A 22,337-nucleotide genomic window follows, 5' to 3' on the forward strand; every position below is an offset into this window, starting at 1 on the left:
ACTCAAGGTCATGATGATAATCTCTGATATTTTCTTCTAAAACAATTTCAGTTTTGCTTTTTACATTGAAGTCCTTGATACACTTGTCCCAGAGCCTTTTATTGAATAGCCTCCCTGATCTGCAAAGACAGCTTTGCCATTTATCAAGTTTCCATGTATGTATATTTCTATTTTAGATACTCTATTCTGCTCCATTGGTCTCCTTGTCTCTCTGCCCATACCACATTGTCTTAAGTATGTTTGTAGGGGAGGGTAGATCCCCAACTCTTCTTCAGGGGTGTTATCAACAGAAAAAGTTTCTTTGCTTCACTTTGAATAGATCCAAAATTAAACATTACATTGTTTAAGGAATTAAAATTCAAATACTCTACAAAAACTAAGCAGCTAGATAACTAAAGTGGAGATACTTGGGGCTGTTAAAGCTATTCAGGCCAAAGTATGACATTCCTAATCTAGATAATATAGATGTGTTCGACGCTACCCTCCCATGTTACCAAATTTTGTTCCTTTAAGCCAGACAAATATAATATCAGTACTAGGAAGATAATTCAACAAATGCTTTTCCAAGATCTCTAAGCTTACCTTATCCATAGAGTGCTGTTTATTTTTATGTAGGCACTAGAAAGGACTCTGGTGAGTTCAGGTGACTAGGAAAAAAGGGGTTAACCTAGAGGAGTTTTGGGGTAGTGTGTAGGGATGTTATCAAGGGAGTCCATACAGCCAGTTGCTATTTAAATGGAGTATATTTAAATAGAGAAAAAAACTCAAGAGGCATGATTGTTATGCATTAATTGATTCTTTATATTAACATGCTAAAAGAGAATACAACACTTTCATAACAGGAATGGGAAATATTATTTGGATATTATAAACAGCATGAGAAATATTAAACAGTAAAATCCAACCTGAGTAATCTTTGTTCCAGTAATAAATTTCATAGCTGCAATTGCCTCTTCTTCAGAAATGAGGAGTCCATCTAAATGAGTAAGAGTCTTTAATCTGCCAATAACACTCAGCCTCAATGTGGCTGGCTTGGGAAGAACAGCAGAAAGTTAATTTTCACAAAATATTACATATGTAGTGGCATGGAGAAAGAGTGCTTCTTCATTCCTTTCCACAGTATTCAAAATTACGTATTTCATTATTCATTCAACATATCTAAAATTAAAGGCTTAATTCTTTAAATAATAGTTGAAATCAAATTATATTAATAGTTAATCTGTTATGTTTGATGTTGGATAATTCCTACTCTTATGAAGGAGAGAATTCTATAAATTGTTTAAAAAGTATCTGTGGTGAAACATGTTAAAAGAACAGCTGCAGTGTCTACACTGTTGATCTAGATCAGCATAAGCTAGTAAGTAAGCTACCATGTATGATTCAAAACGGATCTTTAGTCCTTGATACTCAATGTGGCAACAAGGAGATAGCTGCCCTGTGATCATTCAGGAAGGCTACTTTGGCCAAAGAAAAATATTCTTCAATTTTACTGAGAAAAATGAAGAAATACAACTTAATCATAGTCATATTGTCAGTCTCATAGTACTAGTCATGCTTTAGTCCCTTTAAAAAATGTTGAACACAGCCTTATATTCAGGTGGAAAGGCGAAGTCTTGAAATTTACTGAGCATTAATCTACATATTTTTTTGTGATAAGAAAAAATAACGTTCAATCAAATTTCCTTTCATAGCAGAACTAGAAGACTTTATAATTCAAGTTTTTGAGAGGAGGAGACATCTGAACTTTAAAAAAAGAGAACAAATAATGCAAATAATACAAAATACTATTGCAAAACATGTTTTCAATCATAGATTATGATGTGTAATAAATTATGTTTCTCCCTTAATAGTATGCTTCTCTCACTGTATTATGTTATTCTTGTTTCCCATACCTCATTACAGTATGGTTTAGCATACTGAGCTTTAAAACTTTCCAGAAGTTTGCAAATGACAATAAGACCAACAACTCTTAAAGTTATAATATTCTCAAACTGTGAGAGAGAGAGGTTACAAAATCTGACATGAAATTATAGACTCTTATTGCAGTAGCATTTGATTAATTGATACTTATTTCAATTTATGAAAGAAAAAGGAATTCTAGGTAAACAAAGATAGCTTGCCTATTTTGAGCTATTATTGAACAGTAAAGTACAATAAGAAAACTTTTGAAATAAAAATGCTTGATTTTTTATAAACATGTCTTGCATACCTTTTGCCATGGATTATGGTGAATATCAAGAGTGAGGAGGTTTGTGGTATGTTTGCATAACATATTTATTTCATCACCAGATTTTTTCAGCTGATTCCAGCTCAAGTCTAAGTGCTTCAGTTTCATCAGACCTCTAAATCCCTCAAGAGTTATCACATGGTTATGGCTTGCATCCAAATATTCAAGGTTGTACTGAAACATAGGAGTGATGTTAAAAGAACCGTGGTTTATATTTACATGGTTCTTTACAATTCTCTAAGTGCTTTAAATGGTTTTTGATAATCCTCATAGGACACCTAAACAGTAATTATACCGTAATAATGGTATTAACAGATATATTCTCTTAAAGAGCTAGGTATTTCATTTAGTCATTCTCTCTTAATCTTCACCTTACCTTTGGAATACATAGTGTCAGTGTTTGTTTTCATAGAAGAGAATATTGAGAAAAATCTTATATAGAGAAATTGTCAAAATAACTAGTCCCTAGCAAAGAATTTCACTTCTTAATATCTTGTTCATGCCTTTGAACCCATAGCCTGGTTAAAAAAGGTACAGCTTCAGAGGTAGAAACTGAACCTATTAATTCTATGCTATAATTTTCTTTTTAAAAAGTAAATGATTTTCAATAATTTCAAAAAATAATAAAACCATGCATGTTCTTTGTTGGAGATTTGGAAAATATAGTAAATAAATGAAAAATAGAAAGCATATATAATCCTGTTGTTCAGAAAGAACCACTAAAAACACTATTTTGAGAAGTGGTTTTGGCTCAATGGATAGAGCGTCCGCCTACCACATGGGAGGTCCAGGGTTCAAACCCAGGGCCTCCTGACCCGTGTGATGAGCTGGCCCACGTGCAGTGCTGATGTGCTCAAGGAGTGCCATGCCACTCAGGGGTGTCCTCTGTATAGAGAAGCCCCACGAACAAGGAGTGTGCCCCGTAAGGAAAGCTGTCCAGTGGGAAAAAAGTGCAGCTTGCAGAGGAGTGGCACCACACACACGGAGAGCTGACTCAGCAAGATGATGTAACAAAAAGAGACACAGATTCCCAGTGCCACTGACAATAATATAAGCGGACACAGAAGAACACACAGCAAATGGATACAGAGAGCAGACAACTGACAATGGATGGGGGGGAGGGGTGAGAAATAAATAAATCTTTAAAAAAACATTATTTTATTAGATGCACACATATCTTTTCTTAAAGGATAATATTATATAAATTTTATCCTTTTAACAGTTTTCAACATTAAATATTCTTCAAAATGATTTTTCATAACTGTATAATGTTCTAATAAATAGATTAATATAATTGTTTTAAACATTTTTCCTAATTGCTATATTTCTGAAACAAACATCCTCAAATACAATACTTTAACTGCGATTCTATTTTTTTCAGAACAGAAATGGTGGTATGAATTTCTGTACTGTTAAGACTTTTGATAAATACTGTTAAATGGTTTTCAAGGAAAATCATACCAATTTATTCTCCTAATAGTTGACTATGAGGATGCCCATTTTCTCAAACCTCTACCCATCATTTCCAACTTTAAAGGTAAAAAAGAGAGCCTTATTTTTAATTTACATTATTATCTGTGAAGTTGAACATCTTTTCATGCATTTTTATTAGCCATTTTTAATTTTCTTTTGTTGGTTATTTCCTTTCTTGTCTTTGCCTGTTTATTGCAATCTTAGTCATTTCCAAGATTCTTGAAAACTTTAATTTGTTTCTTAAGTTTGTGGTAAATAAAATTTGCTTTTTAGGTGTATAAAACTCAGATTAAGAACAATGAAGAGATAAAGAGAATTTTAATTAATTAAATAATTTTTTAAAAAAGAAACTTTAGATTACATAAATGTTACATAAAAATATAGGGGTTGGGACAACCAGCAAGATGGTGGCAGAGTAAGGAGCTCTAGAGTCAGCACAGGCTATAGGGCAGATAGTAATCACCCAGAGCTATCTAAAGCACCTGTCTGGGGGCTCCAGGAGACCAGAAGGGCATCCTGCAACATCCTTGAAAGAATGGAAGGAGGAGACTGCCTATCTGCAGAGAAGATTCCAAGTAAAGCACTATACATCTTGGAGGCCAATGCCCATTCTCAACTGGCTGCGCAAGCTGCCTTGGGAGCTATTCCATGGCTGGAATTGGAAGTTCCACTTCCTAAAAATGGGGAAGGAAAAGACAGTTGGGCACCAACTTCAGTTACTGATTAGTAAATTTGGTTGGCTAAAGTATAATCCTAAAAACAGCTGAAGTTAGAACCTGTCTGGTAGCCACCATTTAAACTCTGCTCCTGGCACAAGGGGAAGCAGGTGAACTGAAAATCACAGTGTTGGTAGGGACAGGCTTCTTTACATTGAGATCAGATTGAAGCTCTAGCCTAAGCTCCAGCCCCACCTGCAGCAGGAAGGAAGCTGGGGGACCTGTGCCAGCCTCTCCAGGAAAATACTGGCCACCTCATGGAGGCCAGGAATCATCCTACTCTGGTGGCACAAGCCACCTCAGGAGCTATTCTGTGGCTGGAATTGAAAGCCCTATTTCCTAAAAACAGGGAAGGAAGAGATAGTTGGATACCAATTTGAGCTACTGATTAATAAATTTGGTTAAAGTATAACCCTAAGAGCAGTTAAAATTTGAACCTGTCCAAGTCGGAAAGAGGCCGGTAGCCACCATTTTGACTCCACCCCCAGCATGAGGGGAAGTCAGGCTGATTGAAAAGCATAGTGATAGTAAAGTCTAGTTTCTTTCACCCAGACTGGCCTACAGCCCTAGCCTAGCCTTCAGCTCCACCTCTAGCAGGGAGGAAGCTGGTAGACCCTACACCAACCTCTCTGGGTAGCTGCAGGTATATTTGGCTGGCACAGTCTGAATAGTTTTAGATCTACTGGGGCAACTGTGGTCATTTTGGACCCTAATGGCAAAGACTGCTGCCCATACATGCAGCTCCAGCCTACCCCAAGCAGGGGAGAAAGAGGTGTAAAGCTACATCAGGCTTTCTGGGCAACTACAGCCTATGCCTGCATGACTTGGATTATTACACACACCTCTGGCTCTGTCTCTACCCCTGGCAAAGGAGAAAGCTGGGAGAAGCTTCATTGGTCCCTGGGGCAATAAGAGCAGCTTGAACTTCCACAGCTTACAGCACCAGCTACATCCTTGGATCCTATTGCACAACCAACAAGGGAGAAAGGGTAAAAAATCCCTAAAGAGATATACTGCACCCAGAATGAATGCTCTAGTAAGCTAGATGTCAAGACACCAACAAAAATTACAATCTACAGCAAGAAACAAGAAGATAAGGCCCAATTAAAGGAATAAGATAAGCCTCCAGATGACATACAGGAGTTGAGACAACTAATCATAGATGTTCAAACAAATATCCTTAATAAATTCAGTGAGCTGGCTAAAGAGATTAAGGATATTAAGAAGACAGTGGATAAGCACAAAGAAGAATTTGAAAGCATACAAAGAAAAATAGCAGATCTTATGGGACAAAAGGCACAATAAATGAAATTAAAAATACACTGGAATCACATATTAGCAGATTTGAGGAGTGAGAAGAAAGGATTTGACAGGTTGAAGAAATGGTCTCCAAAAGTGAACACACAGGAAGCGGGGCAAGATGGCGTCTGAGTAAGTACACCATCGTCATCTCTCTTACAAAAGACTGGCTGTGTGGTGACAGAGTCATATTGGAGCAGGCTGTTTTGGGAACCTGCAGGGTGGGAGGTGTCTGGACATCGATCTGGAGAGACTGCAGCAGAATTGGTGTTTGCTCAAGGTAGAACTGCGGGTTTCTAGCATGGAATGTGGAAGCCATGGAAAGGTAAATCCCTCCCCTCCTAGGGCTAAGAGCCACGGTGTTCACTGAGAATTGCCAGTCGTGGGGTGGAGTTTCCAAGCCCCGTGTCCCCCAAATGCGTGAACCCCAAGCCTGTGTCCCCTGAATCCCCGCAGCCCATGCTAAATACCCCGAGTCCACATTCTCCCAGGCTGCTGTTTCCTGAGCCCAGCACCCCCAGAAATCTGGCATTCCCCTACCACTCTGGACGCAGACTAACTCTGGAAGTGGGAGAGTTTAGGTGGGAGGTGCAGAGGGGCCAAGGAGTGCAGGTTCAATTTTCTGGACCTCCCCCCCCTTTTTATTGAGTTTGAAGGAGCATATCAGCTGACTTGGGGAGAGCCTAGGAATAGAAAAGAAGCAAATCTGGTGAGAGAGCCCAATTTACCTAAATGCTCTGGGATAGGAAACTTGGTCTGGGAGAAGGTGGAGTCAGAAAATTAACCAGCCCCCTTGTAGCACACCTAAGGGAGAGTGACCATAGGACATGCTTTACAGGCTTCCAATAGCATATTTAGGGTTCCTGGCAAGGGGTGGGTGTTCTCTCAAGAAATTAAGAGTCATTATTTTCTCAGGTGAGCTGGTTCACCAGGGACCCATTTGAATTTCCTACAGGAGCCCTTACACAACCTTCCTGCTGCCTTGGGAGAGAAGGAAGTGAGGAAGGGAGAAAGGGGCAATTTATTCAATTGCAAAGAGGATTCTTTGCCTGGGGCCTTGACTGGTCTTTTCTGTTGGTATGTTTTCTTGTTTTTTCTTCCTTTTTATCCCCCCCACCACCCTTTTTTTTTTCTTTTTCTTTTTTCTCCCCTCTCTCTGCTTTTTTTTCCTTCTCTCTTTCTTTCTCCTCCCCCCTCCCTCCTTTTTTATATTAGTGCTGCAGGCAACATTTCTTATTTGTTGTGCTTCCTCATCTTCAAATTTCTCTTTTCTGTGTATGCTGATTTTGGCTACCAACACTATCCCCTTTCCTTTACATCATTCTCTCCTCCATCATTTATTGTTTCTCTTACATTCCACCTCTCTGTTTAACCTCCAATATTTCTGACTTTTTATCTCTAACACCTCTACTCTGTTTTCTATCATTTATTCACTTTGTTATTGTCCTCTCTTTTCTTTTTCCCTCTCTCCTGATCACACTGACCTTTTAATTCATAGTACATTCCTCCCCATATTCAGTTTAATAGCTTATTATAGGTACTCCACTTTTTTATGGTTATAACTATACACAGCTTCCATAAGTTCTATATACATTCTCCTAGATCTCACATGGTTCTTCTGCTAACACTCACTATCAATACTACTATTATATTTTTCTTTTCTTACCCCTTTTGCTTTCTCTGGACCTAATATTTTCCTCTGAGGGAACTTAGCCAACAACAAGGAAATAGAATAAGAAGAAAAAAGTGACAAAGAGAAGACTTAACATGCACACAAAAACAGCAACTAATTAAATCCCAAGTCTAGAATAAGAAGAGAATCAACAGAATAAACCCAACAAGATAAAAGGATGACCAGACAGCAACAAAAAACTACAGACCATACCAATAATCAGGAAAACATGGCCCAATACAATGAACAGACTGAAAACCAGGAAGAGAAGTGGAACACTGAACAAGTAATTAAAGCTCTGAAAACATGTATCACAGACCAATTCAATGAAGTGAAGGAAGAGATTAAGCATATTAAGAAAACACTTGGAGAGCATACAAAAGAAATTGTGATCATGCCCAAAAAGATCACAGAGATGATGGGGATAAATAGCATAATCCAAGAAATAAAAAATACACTCTCAGCAAATAACAGCAGATTTGAAGAGGCAGAGGAAAGAATTAGTGATGTGGAAGACAGTACATCTGAAATTAAACAGATAGTAGAATTAATCAATAAAAAGATAGAAAAAATCCAGCAAGGACTTAGGGACCTGGATGAGAATGCAAAATGCACAAACATATGCATTATAGGCATCCCAGAAGGAGAAGAGAAGGGAAAGGGGACAGAAGGGGTGTTGGAGGAAATAATGGCTGAAAACTTCCCAAACCTACTGAGGGAGATGTATATACATGTCCAAGAAGCACAATGCACCCTGAACAGCATAAATCCCAACAGGCCTACCCCAAGACATATACTTGTCAAATTATCCAATGCCCAAGACAAAGAAAATACTAAAAGCAGCAAGGGAAAAAAAAGCCATCACATACAAGGGAGGCTCCATAAGATTAAATGCTGACCTCTCATCTGAAACCATGGAGGCAAGAAGGCAGTGGTATGACATAGTCAAGGTACTAAAAGAAAATAATTTCCAACCAAGAATACTCTATCCAGCAAAGCAAGCATTCAAAAATGATGAAGAGTTCAAAATATTCACAGATAAACAGAAACTAAGAGAATATGACAACAAGAAACTGCCCTTCAAGAAATACTAAAGGATTTCTGCAGGAGGAAAGAAACAAACAGGAGAGACAGAATTGGAGGAGAGTATAAGAACAACTAAAACTACAAAAAGAGAAAAATAAAAAACAAAACAAAACATAAGACAAACACAAATCCAAAGAAAATATGGCTAATATAAGTAATTCCTTGAAAGTAATAACACTAAATGTCAATGGATTAAACTCACCTGTTAAGAGACACAGATTGGAAGATTGGATAAGGAAATATGACCCATCTATATATTGTCTACAAGAAACTTGTCTTAACCCGGGGATGAGCCTCCCTAGCAACGAGGGACCACTATCAACTACCAACTGATGATGCAACTGGAAAATGACCTTATACGGAAGGTTCAATGCGGATCAGCAGAATATCCATGTCTACATAAAATACCATGACTTTAAAATGCTGTTTGACCTAAAGTAAGGGGGAAATGGAAAGGAGAAATGAGTTTATATGGCTACGAGTTTCTAAAAAAGAGTCTGGAGGCTGGCAGAAGGTTTGCCCTCATGCACAACTGAGCAGAGTCAGAGAGACAGATAAAGCAGATACAACCCCCAGATATTGGTTCCTTTGAGGGCTAAAGAGACCCATGGGAGTTATGGTCATGGCCGATGGGGTTAAATACCAGGTCAGATGGCCCCTCTTTGGAAATGGTGTTTATGTGTGATGAATCTGGACTCAGATGGGATCTCCCTTCATAAGACTTTCATGCTAATGTGCTGGAGGTGCAGTTAATGTTGGGGCTTAAGATATATTTAGGGGATTTGAATCTCTGGACTGACAATGTGATAGCCAGATCTGAGCCTCAACAGACTCCAGCACCTACAATCTGATTTATTGGACTTACCACACTCAGCTAAGATGGAGTTGAAGAAGGACAACCACCACACCATGGAGCCTAGAGTGATTACAACTGAAAATGGGAGGATTGCATCCAGCATCCAGGTGGAATCTGACCCTCCTCTTGACATAGAGGTGCAATGGACACAACCAATCCAATGTCCACATAGAAGAGGTGGCATTGGATTGGGAAAAGTGGACATAATGGACAAAGGGTATGGGGGAAAGGCAGGAAGAGATGAGAGGTGGAGGCGTCTTTGGGACATGGAGCTGCCCTGGATGGTGCTTCAGAGGTAATCACCGGACATTGTAAATCCTCACAGGGCCCACTTGATGGAATAGAGGAGAGTATGGGCCATGATGTGAACCAATGTATATGAGGTGCAGAGGTGCCCAAAGATGTACTTACCAAATCCAATGGATGTGTCATGATGATGGGAACGAGTGTTGTTGGGGGGGGGGAGAGGGGGGGTGGGGGGGTGGGGTTGAATGGGACCTCACATATATATCTTTAATGTAATATTATTACAAAGTCAATAAAAAATAAAAAAATTAAAAAAAAAAAAAAAAAGAAACTTGTCTTAGACCCAGGGATTCAAGGAGGTGGAAAGTGAATGGCTGGAAAACAATCTTATAAGTGAACAATAACCAAAAAAGGCAGGAGTAGCTATATTAATATCAGACAAAATAGACTTTAAATGCAAAAAAATTGTGAGAGACAAAGATGGACATATTAGTGAAAGGGATAACATTTCAAGAAGAATGAACAATCATAAACATTTATGCTCCTAACAAGGGTGCCTCCAAATACATGAGGCGAACACTGGAAAAACTAAGTGAAAGATTAGATGCCTCTACAATTATAGTGGGGGCCTTTAATACACCACTATCAACTTTGGACAGAACATCTCAAAAGAAAATCAATAAAGAAACAAAAACTTTGAAGAGTATATTAGAGGAGCTGGACCTAATAGACATATACAGAACATTATACCCAGATACAGCAGGATATACATTTTTCTCAAGTGCGCATGGATCATTCTCCAATATAGACCATATGCTAAGCCACAAAGAAAGTCTCAGGGAATTCAGAAAGATCAAAATCATACAAAATAATTTCTCTGACCACAGTGGAGGGAAGCTGGAAATCTGCAAGGGCCAGAGGCCCAGATTTTGCAACAAGATATGGAAATTAAACAGCACACTCTTAGAAAAACAGTGGGTCAAGGAGGAAATCTCAAAAGAAATTAATAACTGCCTTGAAACTAATGAAAATGATAACACAACATACCAAAACTTATGGGATGCAGCAAAAGCAGTACTGAGAGGGAAATTTATAGCCATAAATTCATACATCAAAAAAGAAGAAAGAGCTAAAATTGAAGAACTAACTACGCACTTGGCGGGATTAGTAAAAAAACAACAAAGTAATCCCAAAGGAAGAAGAAAGAAATAACAAAGATAAGAGCAGAACTAAATGAAATAGAAAATAAGAAAGCACTTGAAAAGATAAACAAAACCAAGAGTTGGTTCTTTGAGAAGATGAATAAAATTGACAAACCCTTAGCTAGACTAATAAGGAAAAAAAGAGAGAAGCTGCAAATACACAAAATAAGAAATGAGAAAGGAGATACCACCACTGACCCCACAGAAATAAAGACTATCATGAGAGGATACTTTGAAAAACTATATTCCAACAAGAAGGACAATTTAGAGGAAATGGACAAATTCCTGGAAACACATAGGCAGCCTCTATTGACAAAAGAAGAAATTGATGATCTCAACAAACCAATCACAAATAAAAAGATAGAATCTGTCATTAAAAACCTCCCAATTAAGAAGAGCCCCCAGCCAGATGGCTTCACAGGTGAATTCTACAAAATATTCTGGAAAACACCAATTTTGCTGAAACTCTTCCAAAAAATCAAAACAGAAGGAACATTGCCTAACTCATTCTACAATGCCAACATTGCCCTAGTACCAAAGCCAAACAAAGACATTACAAGCAAGGAAAATTACAGACCAATTTTTCTAATGAACCTAGATGCAAAAATCCTCAACAAAATACTTGCTATTGCATTCAACAACACATTAAATGAATTATACACCATGGCCAAGTGGGATTCATTCCAGGTATGCAAGGATGGTTCAACATAAGAAAACCAATCAATGTAATACACCATATAAACAGATTGAAGGGATCATATCTATAGATGCAGAAAAAGCATTTGACAAAATACAGCACCCTTTCTTGATAAAAACACTGCAAAAGATTGGAATACAAGGAAATTTTCTGAACATGATCAAGGGTATATATGAAAAACCCACAGCCAACATCATTTACAATGGTGAAATCCTAAAATCTTTCCCTCTAAGATCAGGAACAAGACAAGGATGCCCACTATCACCCCTTCTATTTAACATTGTCCTAGAAGTACTTGCTTGAGCACTGAGGCAAGAACCAGATATAAAATGCATCCAAATTGGAAAGGAAGAAGTCAAAATTTCATTATTTGCAGATGACATGATCCTATACATAGAAAACCCTGAGAAGTCTACAAGAAAGCTTCTAGAACTCATAAATAAGTTCAGTATAGTCACAGGTTATAAGATCAATGTGCAAAAATCACTAGTATTTCTGTACACCAATAATGAGCAAGCTCAGGACAAAATCAAGAAACAAATACCATTTACAATAGTAAATAAAAAAATCAAATACCTAGGAATAAATTTAACCAAAGATGTAAAATACTTATACACAGAAAACTACACAACACCTTTTAAGGATATCAAAGAAGACTTAAATAAATGGAAGAATATTCCCTGTTCATGGATACGAAGACTAAATATTATTAAGATGTCTATCCTACCAAAACTGATCTACACATTCAATGCAATCCCAATAAAAATCAACACAGCATTCTTTAATGAACTAGAAAAACTAGCTATGAAATTTATTTGGAAAGGAAAGAGGCCCCAAATAGCCAAAGACATATTGAAAAATAAAAATGAAATTGGAGGAATCACACAACCTGACTTCAAAACATACTACAAAGCTACGGTGGTGAAAACAGCATGGTATTGGCACAAGGATAGACACACTGATGAATGGAACCAAATTGAGAGTTCTGATATAGATCCTCATATATACAGTCATATAAAATTTGATAAGGCCACCAAAGCCTCTCAACTGGGTGAGAATGACCTCTTCAACAAATGGTGCCTGGAGATCTGGATATCCATATGTAAAAGAATGAAAGAGGATTGCCAACTCACACCTTATACAAAAATCAACTCAAGATGGATCAAAGACCTAAATATAAGAGCTAAGACCATAAAGACTTTGGAAAGCAATGTTGGGAACCATCTACAGGACCTTGTAATAGGAAATGACTTCATGAACTTCACACCCAAAGCATGAGCAGCAAAAGAACAAATAGATAAATAGGACTTCCTAAAAATTAAAGCCTTCTGCACGTCCAAGGAGTTTGTCACAAAAGTAGAAAGAGAACCTACACAATGGGAGAAAATATTTGGTAACCATATATCTGATAGAGACTTATATCCTGCATATATAAAGAACTCCTATATCTTGAAAATAAAAAGACAAACAACCCATTTAAAAAATGGGAAAAAGATTTAAACAGACACTTCTCCAAAGAAGGAATACAAATGGCTAAAGACCACATGAAAAAATGCTCCAAATCTCTAGCTATTAGGGAAATACAAATCAAAACTACAATGAGATACCATCTTACTCCCATAAGATTGGCAACTATGAAAAAACAGAAGACTACAAGTGCTGGAGAAGATGTGGAGGAATGGGAACATTCATCCACTGCTGGTGGGAATGCAGAAGGATCCAGCCATTCTGGAGGACAGTTTGGCAGTTTCTCAAAAAACTAGCTATAGAGTTGGCATATGACCCAGCAATTCCAATATATCCAGTAGAACTGAAAACAAGTATACAAACCGATATATGCACACCAATGTTCATAGCAGCATTGTTCACTATTGCCAAAAGTTGGAATCAACCCAAATGCCCATCAACAGATGAATGGATAAATAAAACGTGGTAATATACATACAATGGAATACTACTCAGCTTTAAGAATGAATACACTACAAACACATGTGATAACATGGATGAATCTTGAGAACCTTATGTTGAGTGAAGCAACCCAGGCATTTAAGGACAAATACTATGTGACCTCAATGATATGAAATCAGTAAACAAAGCTGCCTCAGAGAGCTAGAGACTGGATGATAGGCTTAAAGGAATTTGGGGGGTAGAGGAAGGTTGCAAGCTGACACCTACCTGGGTGAAATCTACGATAAGCTGGAGGTAAGTATTTGTACAGGGAAGGGATAAAATGGGGGCATAGGGATATCTTTGGGTGGGGCTTTGTGGGCTTGAGGAGGGCTAGGGATGGGAGGGTGGGTAATATGGCCCAATAAATTCGGGGGAAGATGAGGGGACATATGAACATAGGATTGTCAGGTATGTGGTTGAGAGTATAATGTTGAGAAAACTTTTTCAAAAACATAATAAAGAAGGCTACCTGTTTAAGATGCTTAAAGGGGAGAATCTGACACAGGACAGGCTTCTAGGGAGTGTGTGAGTGCTCATTTTGTCATAGTGGGTTATATCATTGGATGGAGACCCATACAATGAGAGTGAAGGTATACCCACATCCTCAGGAGGACTGCCGTTCTCGAATAGAGGGAATTGTATCTCTCTAGAGAAATGGTGGCTCCCAATGCATTAGGGATGTCGAGCATGTCAAGCCCTCAACATTCTTGCAAGTATCTCTGAACATGGCCCTTCAAGCAATGAAGAGTGATTGTCACTGTGGGCCCTGAGGGGAGGGGGAAAGAGGTATTGAATAGGTGGAATCAGTGTAACTATGGGGCAATGAAAGTGTTCCACAAGATTATTCAAGGATGGATATAGGACATGTTAAATTACACCAAAAATGTATAGGGGTCTATAGGCTAAAATGTAAATCATAATGTAAAACATAAGATAACTAAAAATTTAGAAAATTGTATAGTCTAAAATATAAACCACAATGTAAACCCAAGTGTAACCTTGTTTGAAAGCTGTTGTCTCAATAGCTGTACATCAGTTGCAGTATGAACATGTAAAAAGATTATTGCTGGAGAAAGGACAAAGTGTCTGATGTTGAATATGTGGGAGTACAGAATTATATGAATTACTGCGGTCTAAAATGTTTGTGAAGACCAGCTTAATACTTAGAAAAAAAAGAAAAAGAAAGGACATAGACACTGAGGAAGAGATGGAAGAAGTTGCCTTGCCAATGTGCATACGGGGCAACACTTACTGCAGTGATATAAGGCAAAACATCAAAAACAAAGCTTTTTTTGAAGAAGTCAAAATTTCATTATTTGCAGATGACATGATCCTATACATAGAAAACCCTGAGAGATCTACAATGAAGATTCTAGAACTCATAAATGAGTTTAGTAAAGTCGCAGGTTATAAGATCAATGCGCAAAAATCAGTAGCATTTCTGTACACCAATAATGAGCAAGATCAGGAGGAAATCAAGAAACAAATACCATTCACAATAGTAAATAAAAAAATCAAATACTTAGGAATAAATTTAACTAAAGAGGTAAAGAACTTATACACCGAGAACTATACAAGATTGTTCAAGGAAATCAAAGAAGACCTGAATAAATGGAAGACTATTCCTTGTTCATGGATAGGAAGACTGAACATTATTAAGATGTCTATCCTACCAAAACTGATCTACACATTCAATGCAATCCCAATAAAAATCAACGCAGCCTTCTTTAAGGAACTAAAAAAACTAACTATGAAATTTATTTGGAAAGGAAAGAGACCCCGAATAGCCAAAGACATACTGAAAAAGAAAAACGAAATTGGAGGAATCACACTACCTGACTTCAAAACATACTACAAAGCTACGGTGGTGAAAACAGCATGGTATTGGCATAAGGAGAGACACATAGACCAATGGAATCGAATTGAAAGCTCTGATATAGAACCTCACATATACAGCCACATAATATTCGATAAAGCCACCAAACCCTCTCAACTGGGAGAGAGTGGCCTATTCAACAAATGGTGTCTGGAGAACTGGATAGCCATATGTAGAAGAATGAAAGAGGATTACCATCTCACACCTTATACAAAGATCAACTCAAGATGGATCAAAGACCTAAATATAAGAGCCAAGACCATAAAAACCTTAGAAAGCAGTGTAGGGAAACATCTACAGGACCTTGTTAATAGGAAATGGATTTATGAATATCTCACCAAAAGCATGAGCAGCAAAAGAACTAATAGATAAATGGGACTTCCTCAAAATTAAAGCCTTCTGCACCTCAAAGGAGTTTGTCAAGAAAGTAAAAAGGGAGCCCACACAGTGGGAGAAAATATTTGGCAATCATATATCTGATAAGAAACTTATAACTTGCATATATAAAGAACTCCTATATCTTGAAAATAAAAAGATAAACAACCCATTTAAAAAATGGGAAAAAGACTTAAATAGACACTTCTCTGAAGAAGAAATACAAATGGCAAAAAAGCACATGAAAAAATGTTCCAAATCTCTAGCTATCAGGGAAATGCAAATCAAAACTACAATGAGATACCATCTTACACCCATAAGATTGGCAGCTATGAAAAAAACAGAAGAATACAAGTGCTGGAGAGGATGTGAAGGAAGGGGAACACTCATCCACTGCTGGTGGGAATGCAGAAGGATCCAACCATTCTGGAGGACAGTATGGCGGTTTCTCAAAAAACTAGCCATAGATTTGCCATATGACCCAGCAATACCACTGCTGGGTATACACCCAGCAGAACTGAAAACAAGGACACAAACCGATATATGTACACCAATGTTCATAGCAGCATTGTTCACTATTGCCAAAAGTTGGAATCAACCCAAATGCCCATCAACAGATGAGTGGATCAATAAAATGTGGTATATACACACAATGGAACACTACTCGGCTGTAAGAACAAACACACTACAAACACATGTGATAACATGGATGAATCTTGAGAACCTTATGTTGAGTGAAGCAACCCAGACATTGAAGGACAAATACTACATGACCTCAATGATATGAAATAACCAAGTTGCCCTAGATAGCAAGAGACTGAACGATAGGCTTACAGGAAATCAGAGGGTGGAGGAAGGACGTGAGCCGATGTCTGCAGGGGTGGAATTTAAGACGAGATGGTGGTAAGTATGAACACAAAGAAGAGATAAAAGGGGGGCAAGGGGTTGCCTTTGGTTGGGGCTTTGCGGGTTTGAGGGTGGCTGGGGAGGGACGGATGGGTAACATTGCCCAAAAGTGGGGGGAGGGAGGGGTAGCATACGAACACAAGAGAGGGTCAAGTGTTGGTGGAGAGTAAAATGCCGAGAAAATCATATCAAAATATAATAAAGAGGGTTACCTGTTTAGAATGCTCGGAGGGGAGGGTCTGATGCAGGACAGGCTCCTGAGGAATGTCTAAATGCTCATTCTGCCAGAGTGGGTGACACCATGGGGTAGAAACCCAAGTAGTGAGAGGGGGGTGGACCCACATCCTGGGGAGGACTAATGCCATCAAATAGAGGGAACTGTATCCCTCGAGAGAAAGGGTGGCTCCCAGGGTATTGGGGCAGTTGAGCAAGTTAGGCCCTGAACACCATTCCATCTATATCTGGAAGTGGCTCCTCAGGAAACGGAGGTTGGCTGTCACTGTGGGCACCAAGGTGGAAGGGAAAATGGACGTTAAATGTGTGGAACCAAGGTAAATGGGGGGTAAGAGAGGAGTTTCTTGAGAGTACACAAGGATGGATATAAAACATGTAATATTACACCATAACATATAGGAGATAACAGACTGATAATGTAAACCATAATGTAAAACATAGGATAACTAAGAATGTAAAAAACTGTGTATCCTAAAGTATGCACCATAATGTAAGCACAGATGTCACTTGTTAGAAAGCTAGTGTCTCAGACTCTATACATCACGTTAAGTAAATATGATGTGAATAGGGTGTAAGAGTAGCACTGTGGAAGGGAAAAGGTTTTGTGGTGGATGTATGGGAGTGCTGTACATTATATATATGCATTGCTGTGGTCTAGGGCTCCTGTGAAGAGAAGCTGAATAATTAGGGGGGAAAAAAAAAAAAAGAAAAAGATAGGATGTAGAATTTTTTCCAGGTAAACACGTGTTCTTTATCTAACCTTTAAACCCATCGCTATATGCCATTCCCTAGTAAGGGACCCTGACATTATATTGGGCTTCAAATTTCGGGGAGTTCTGGATCACAGAGTGTTTCAACAATGGCAATGGAGGGATACTGGTATGGGATGCCATTGACAGGTGATATATGGCTGACAGGGAGCTGTACAGAACATATGTCCAGGGTGCATGGTAATGTTTGGATATACTCATAGTGGTAACAATTAAAAACCACAGCAGGGGGGGTACTGGGTTCCTGGCCAGTGGTGCTCTGTCGTGGTCCCTAGGGGAGCAGCGACAGTCTCCCAGGTGCAGCGGCGGGGACCGGGAGGGAGTGAGGGTTCAACAGTGAGCCCCTGATGCTAATGACTATGCTTGTGAGCTGATAAACCTAAAATAAGAACAAGGCCTAGAGCAACATTGTGCCTGGGAATTTCCTCCTGTCAGCCTTCATGTTACTCAAATGTGGCCAGTCTCGAAGCCAAACTCAGCATGTAAATGCAATGCCTTCCCCCCAGCGTGGGACATGACACCCGGGGATGAGCCTCCCTGGCACCGAGGGACCACTATCAACTACCAACTGATGATGCAACTGGAAAATGACCTTATACGGAAGGTTCAATGCGGATCAGCAGAATATCCCTGTCTACATAAAATAACATGACTTTAAAATGCTGTTTGACCTAAAGTAAGGGGGAAATGGAAAGGAGAAATGAGTTTATATGGCTACGAGTTTCTAAAAAAGAGTCTGGAGGCTGGCAGAAGGATTGCCCTTATGCACAACTGAGCAGAGTCAGAGAGACAGATAAAGCAGATACAACCCCCAGATATTGGTTCCTTTGAGGGCTAAAGAGACCCATGGGAGTTATGGTCATGGCCGATGGGGTTAAATACCAGGTCAGATGGCCCCTCTTTGGAAATGGTGTTTATGTGTGATGAATCTGGACTCGGATGGGATCTCCCTCCATAAGACTTTCATGCTAATGTGCTGGAGGTGCAGTTAATGTTGGGGTTTAAGATATATTTAGGGGATTTGAATCTCTGGACTGACAATGTGATAGCCAGGTCCTGAGCCTCAACAGACTCCAGCACCTACAATCTGTTTTATTGGACTTACCACACTCAGCTAAGATGGAGTTGAAGAAGGACAACCACCACACCATGGAGCCTAGAGTGATTACAACTGAAAGTGGGAGGATTGCATCCAGCATCCATGTGGAATCTGAGCCTCCTCTTGACATAGAGGTGCAATGGACACAACCAATCCAATGTCCACATAGAAGAGGTGGCATTGGATTGGGAAAAGTGGACATGGTGGCTGATGGGTATGGGGAAAGGCAGGAAGAGATGAGAGGTGGAGGCGTCTTTGGGACATGGAGCTGCCCTGGATGGTGCTTCAGAGGCAATCACCGGACATTGTATATCCTCACAGGGCCCACTGGATGGAATGGGGGAGAGTATGGGCCATGATGTGGACCATTGACTATGAGGTGCAGAGGTGCCCAAAGATGTACTTACCAAATCCAATGGATGTGTCATGATGATGGGAGGGAGTGTTGCTGGGGGGGGGGGGGGGGAGAGGTGGGATGGGGGGGTGGGGTTGAATGGGACCTCACATATATATTTTTAATGTAATATTATTACAAAGTCAATAAAATAAAAAAATAAAAAAAAGGCTTTTTCATTAAAAAAATTTTGATACCCCAATTTATTTTTAATTTTTCTAAATTAGTATGTATTCTATATCTACCTTTAAGCCTATCACTATATTCCATCTTACTATTAATGGAACCTGGCAATACATTGGGCTTCATTTTCAGGGAGGTTTTAGACCACAGTGGGGTTTGATGGTAGCAGGGGAGGAATACTGGTGTGGGGTGTTATTGGTGGGGGCACATGGTTGGGAGGGAGTTCTCCATGGCATATGTGCGGGTGCATAAAAATGTTTGGATATTTTCATAGTGGTTACAGTTGGGAACAATGGCTAGGGGAGTGCTGAGTTCCAGGCTGGGGGAGCTCTATTGCATTCCCTAATGGCACAGCAACAATCCCCTGAGTGCAATAACTAAGACCAATAAGGAAGGATGGTCCAACAATGAGCCCTTGATGCTAATGACTATGCTTGTGAGCCTGTGTGCCTGAAATAAGAACTAGGCCTAGAGCTGCAGGGTGCCTAAGAGTTATCTCCTGGGAGCCTCCATGTTGCTCAAATGTGGCCAGTCTTGAAGACAAACTCAGCATGTAAATGCATTGCCTTCTCCCCAGCATGAGACATGACTCCTGGCGATGAGCCTCCCTGGCACCGAGGGATTACTACCAAGTACCAGCTGGTGATGTTGCTGGAGAACGACCTTGAATAAAAGGGTCAACTCAGATCAGCAGAATATCTCAGCTTACATGTAATATTAGGAGTTAAAAATGCTTTTTGACCTGAATAAAAGGGGGAAATGGAAAGGACAAAAGAGTTTATATGGCTATGAGTCTCCAAAAAGAGCCGGGAGGTTATCAGAGGGGTTGCCCTTATGCACACCTGAGCAGTCCCAGAGACAGATAAAGTAGATACAACCCCAGGTATTGGTTCTTCTGAGGGCTACAGAGACCCACAGGTTCTATGGTCATGGGAGATGGAGTTCAGTGCCATCTCAGTTGGCGTTACTTTGGAGTTTGTGTATCTGTGTGATGGAGCTGGACTGATGTGTGTTCTTTGTCCACAAGTCTCTCCTGTTACTTTTATCAGAACTGTAGCTGGGGACCTGAGTCTCTGGACTGACCATGTGACAGCCAGGCCCTGAGCCTCAACAGACTTGCACCTCCTACACTCTGGTTTATTGGACTCACCCCACTCAGCTAACATGGAGGGGAAGAAGGTCAACCACCACACCAGGGAGCCAAGAGTGCCTACAGCTGAAAGCAGGAGAATTGCATCCAGTATCCATGTGGAATCTAAGCCCCCTCTTGATATAGATGTGGAGTGGACACAACCATTCTAAGGTCCACAGGATGGAGGAATAGAGTATGGATTAGAGTGGACTTACTGATATTCTATTCATGAACTATTGTGATTAATAATCAAAGAAAATGTGGCATTGGTATGGAGAAAGTGGCCATGGTGGCTGCTGGGGGTAGGGAGTAGGAGGAAGAGATGTGATGTGGGGGCATTTTCAGGACTTGGAGTTGTCCTGGATGGTGCTGCAGGGACAGTTACCGGACATTGTACATCCTCCCATGGCCCACTGGGTGGAATGTGGGAGAGTGTGGGCTATGATGTGGACCATTGACCATGAGGTGCAGCAGTGCTCAGAGATGTATTCACCAAGTGCAATGAATGTCTCATGATGATTGAGGAGGTTGTTGTTATGGGGGGAGGAGCAGGGTGAGGGGGGTGGGGGGTATATGGGGACCTCATATTTTTTTAATGTAACATTAAAAAAAAGACAAAAAAAAAAAGCAAAAAAAAAATTGCTGAAAGCAAAAAACTGTCAACCAAGAATTCTTTGCCTGGCAAAAATGTCTTTCAAAAATTAGGGAGAGATCAAGACATCCCCAGATAAACATAAGCTGAGGGCCTCCATCACTCATAGACTCGCCCTCTAAGAGATGCTAGACTTGCAGAATGAAAGAAAAGGACAATAGACAATAGTTCAAAGCTGTATGAAGAAATAATGATCTCCTAATAAGGGCAAAGACATGGATAAATATAAATTCCAGTACTATTGAATTTTTGATTTGTCACTCTTCATTTTTTACTTCCTACAGGATCTTAAAGGCAAATGCATAAAATGTAATGATAATTCAGTGATTTTGGACTCATAGGCATAAACATGTAATCTGTGACAGAACTACAGAAAGATGGAATGGAAGGTTATAGGAACATAGTTTGTGTATATCACTGAAGTTAAGCTGGTGTGAAAGCAAGCAAGATTGTTATAGATTTAGGATGGTAAATTTAAGCCCCATTGTAACTATAAAGAAAATATTGAAGAATATGCAAGCTCATAGAGACAGAAATTAGAGTACAAGGTGCCAGGGGTACAAGGCAGAAAAAATGAGGAGTTCATATATTATGGGTGGAGGGTTTCTGTTTGGGGAGATGGGAAAGTTTTGGTAATGGAAGGTGGTGAGAGTACTGCTATTTTGTGAATATGATAAATCCTATTGAATGATATGCTTGGGAGTGGCTGAGATAGGAAATTTTATATTGTATGCATGTTCCCACAATAAAAAAAAAAAAGAGCAACTAAAGAGACAATGACAATTAAATGCAACATATGATCCTGGATGGGATTTAGCAAAAGAGGAGAAAAAGCTCAAAGGGACATTATTGGGACATAAGAAAAAACTGGAATATAGCCTGTAAGCTTTATGCTATTGTTAAATTTCTTAAACTTGATACTTGCATGTAGGTAGTTACATAAGTGAATACCATTATTTTTCAGAAAGGGAACATGGTGTTTACAACCTACACTCAATTGTCCATAAAATGGATTGATAAATATATATGATAGACAGACAGATAGAATTTTATGACAAATTTGGCAAAATATTAAAATTTGTTTATCTGGATATCTGAGGAGTTGGGCAGTGGTATGTTGGAATCTCTGTATGGGGTTTGTGTCGTTTTTTAACTGTCCTATAAATTTGAAAATATTTCACTACTTCTAAATAAATAAATATATTCATATGTTTAAAAAAAAATGCCAACAATATATATATGGTCCTGGGACCTCTATTAAATTGCTCTTCTTCCTCTGCTTAATACCGAAC

At 39.3% G+C, this 22,337-nt stretch overlaps 2 protein-coding genes across 8 annotated transcripts in view; one reads left to right on the forward strand and one right to left on the reverse strand.

Moving 5' to 3' along the window:
* Window positions 1-22,337, forward strand: part of RTN1 (reticulon 1) — a 521,272-nt gene that overhangs the window by 106,544 nt on the left and 392,391 nt on the right. The gene's annotated exons all lie outside the window — the stretch shown is intronic.
* Window positions 1-22,337, reverse strand: part of LRRC9 (leucine rich repeat containing 9) — a 145,530-nt gene that overhangs the window by 54,793 nt on the left and 68,400 nt on the right. For all 7 annotated transcript variants that reach the window (XM_058293331.2, XM_058293332.1, XM_058293330.1 and 4 more), the window contains 2 exons: window positions 2,210-2,401; window positions 906-1,031 (listed from right to left, as the gene is read on the reverse strand). In XM_058293331.2, the coding sequence (XP_058149314.1) occupies window positions 906-1,031; window positions 2,210-2,401 (318 nt within the window). The remainder of the gene's footprint in view (window positions 1-905; window positions 1,032-2,209; window positions 2,402-22,337) is intronic.

The sequence above is a fragment of the Dasypus novemcinctus genome, chromosome 3, assembly GCF_030445035.2.
Source record: "Dasypus novemcinctus isolate mDasNov1 chromosome 3, mDasNov1.1.hap2, whole genome shotgun sequence".
Lineage (NCBI taxonomy): Eukaryota > Metazoa > Chordata > Mammalia > Cingulata > Dasypodidae > Dasypus > Dasypus novemcinctus.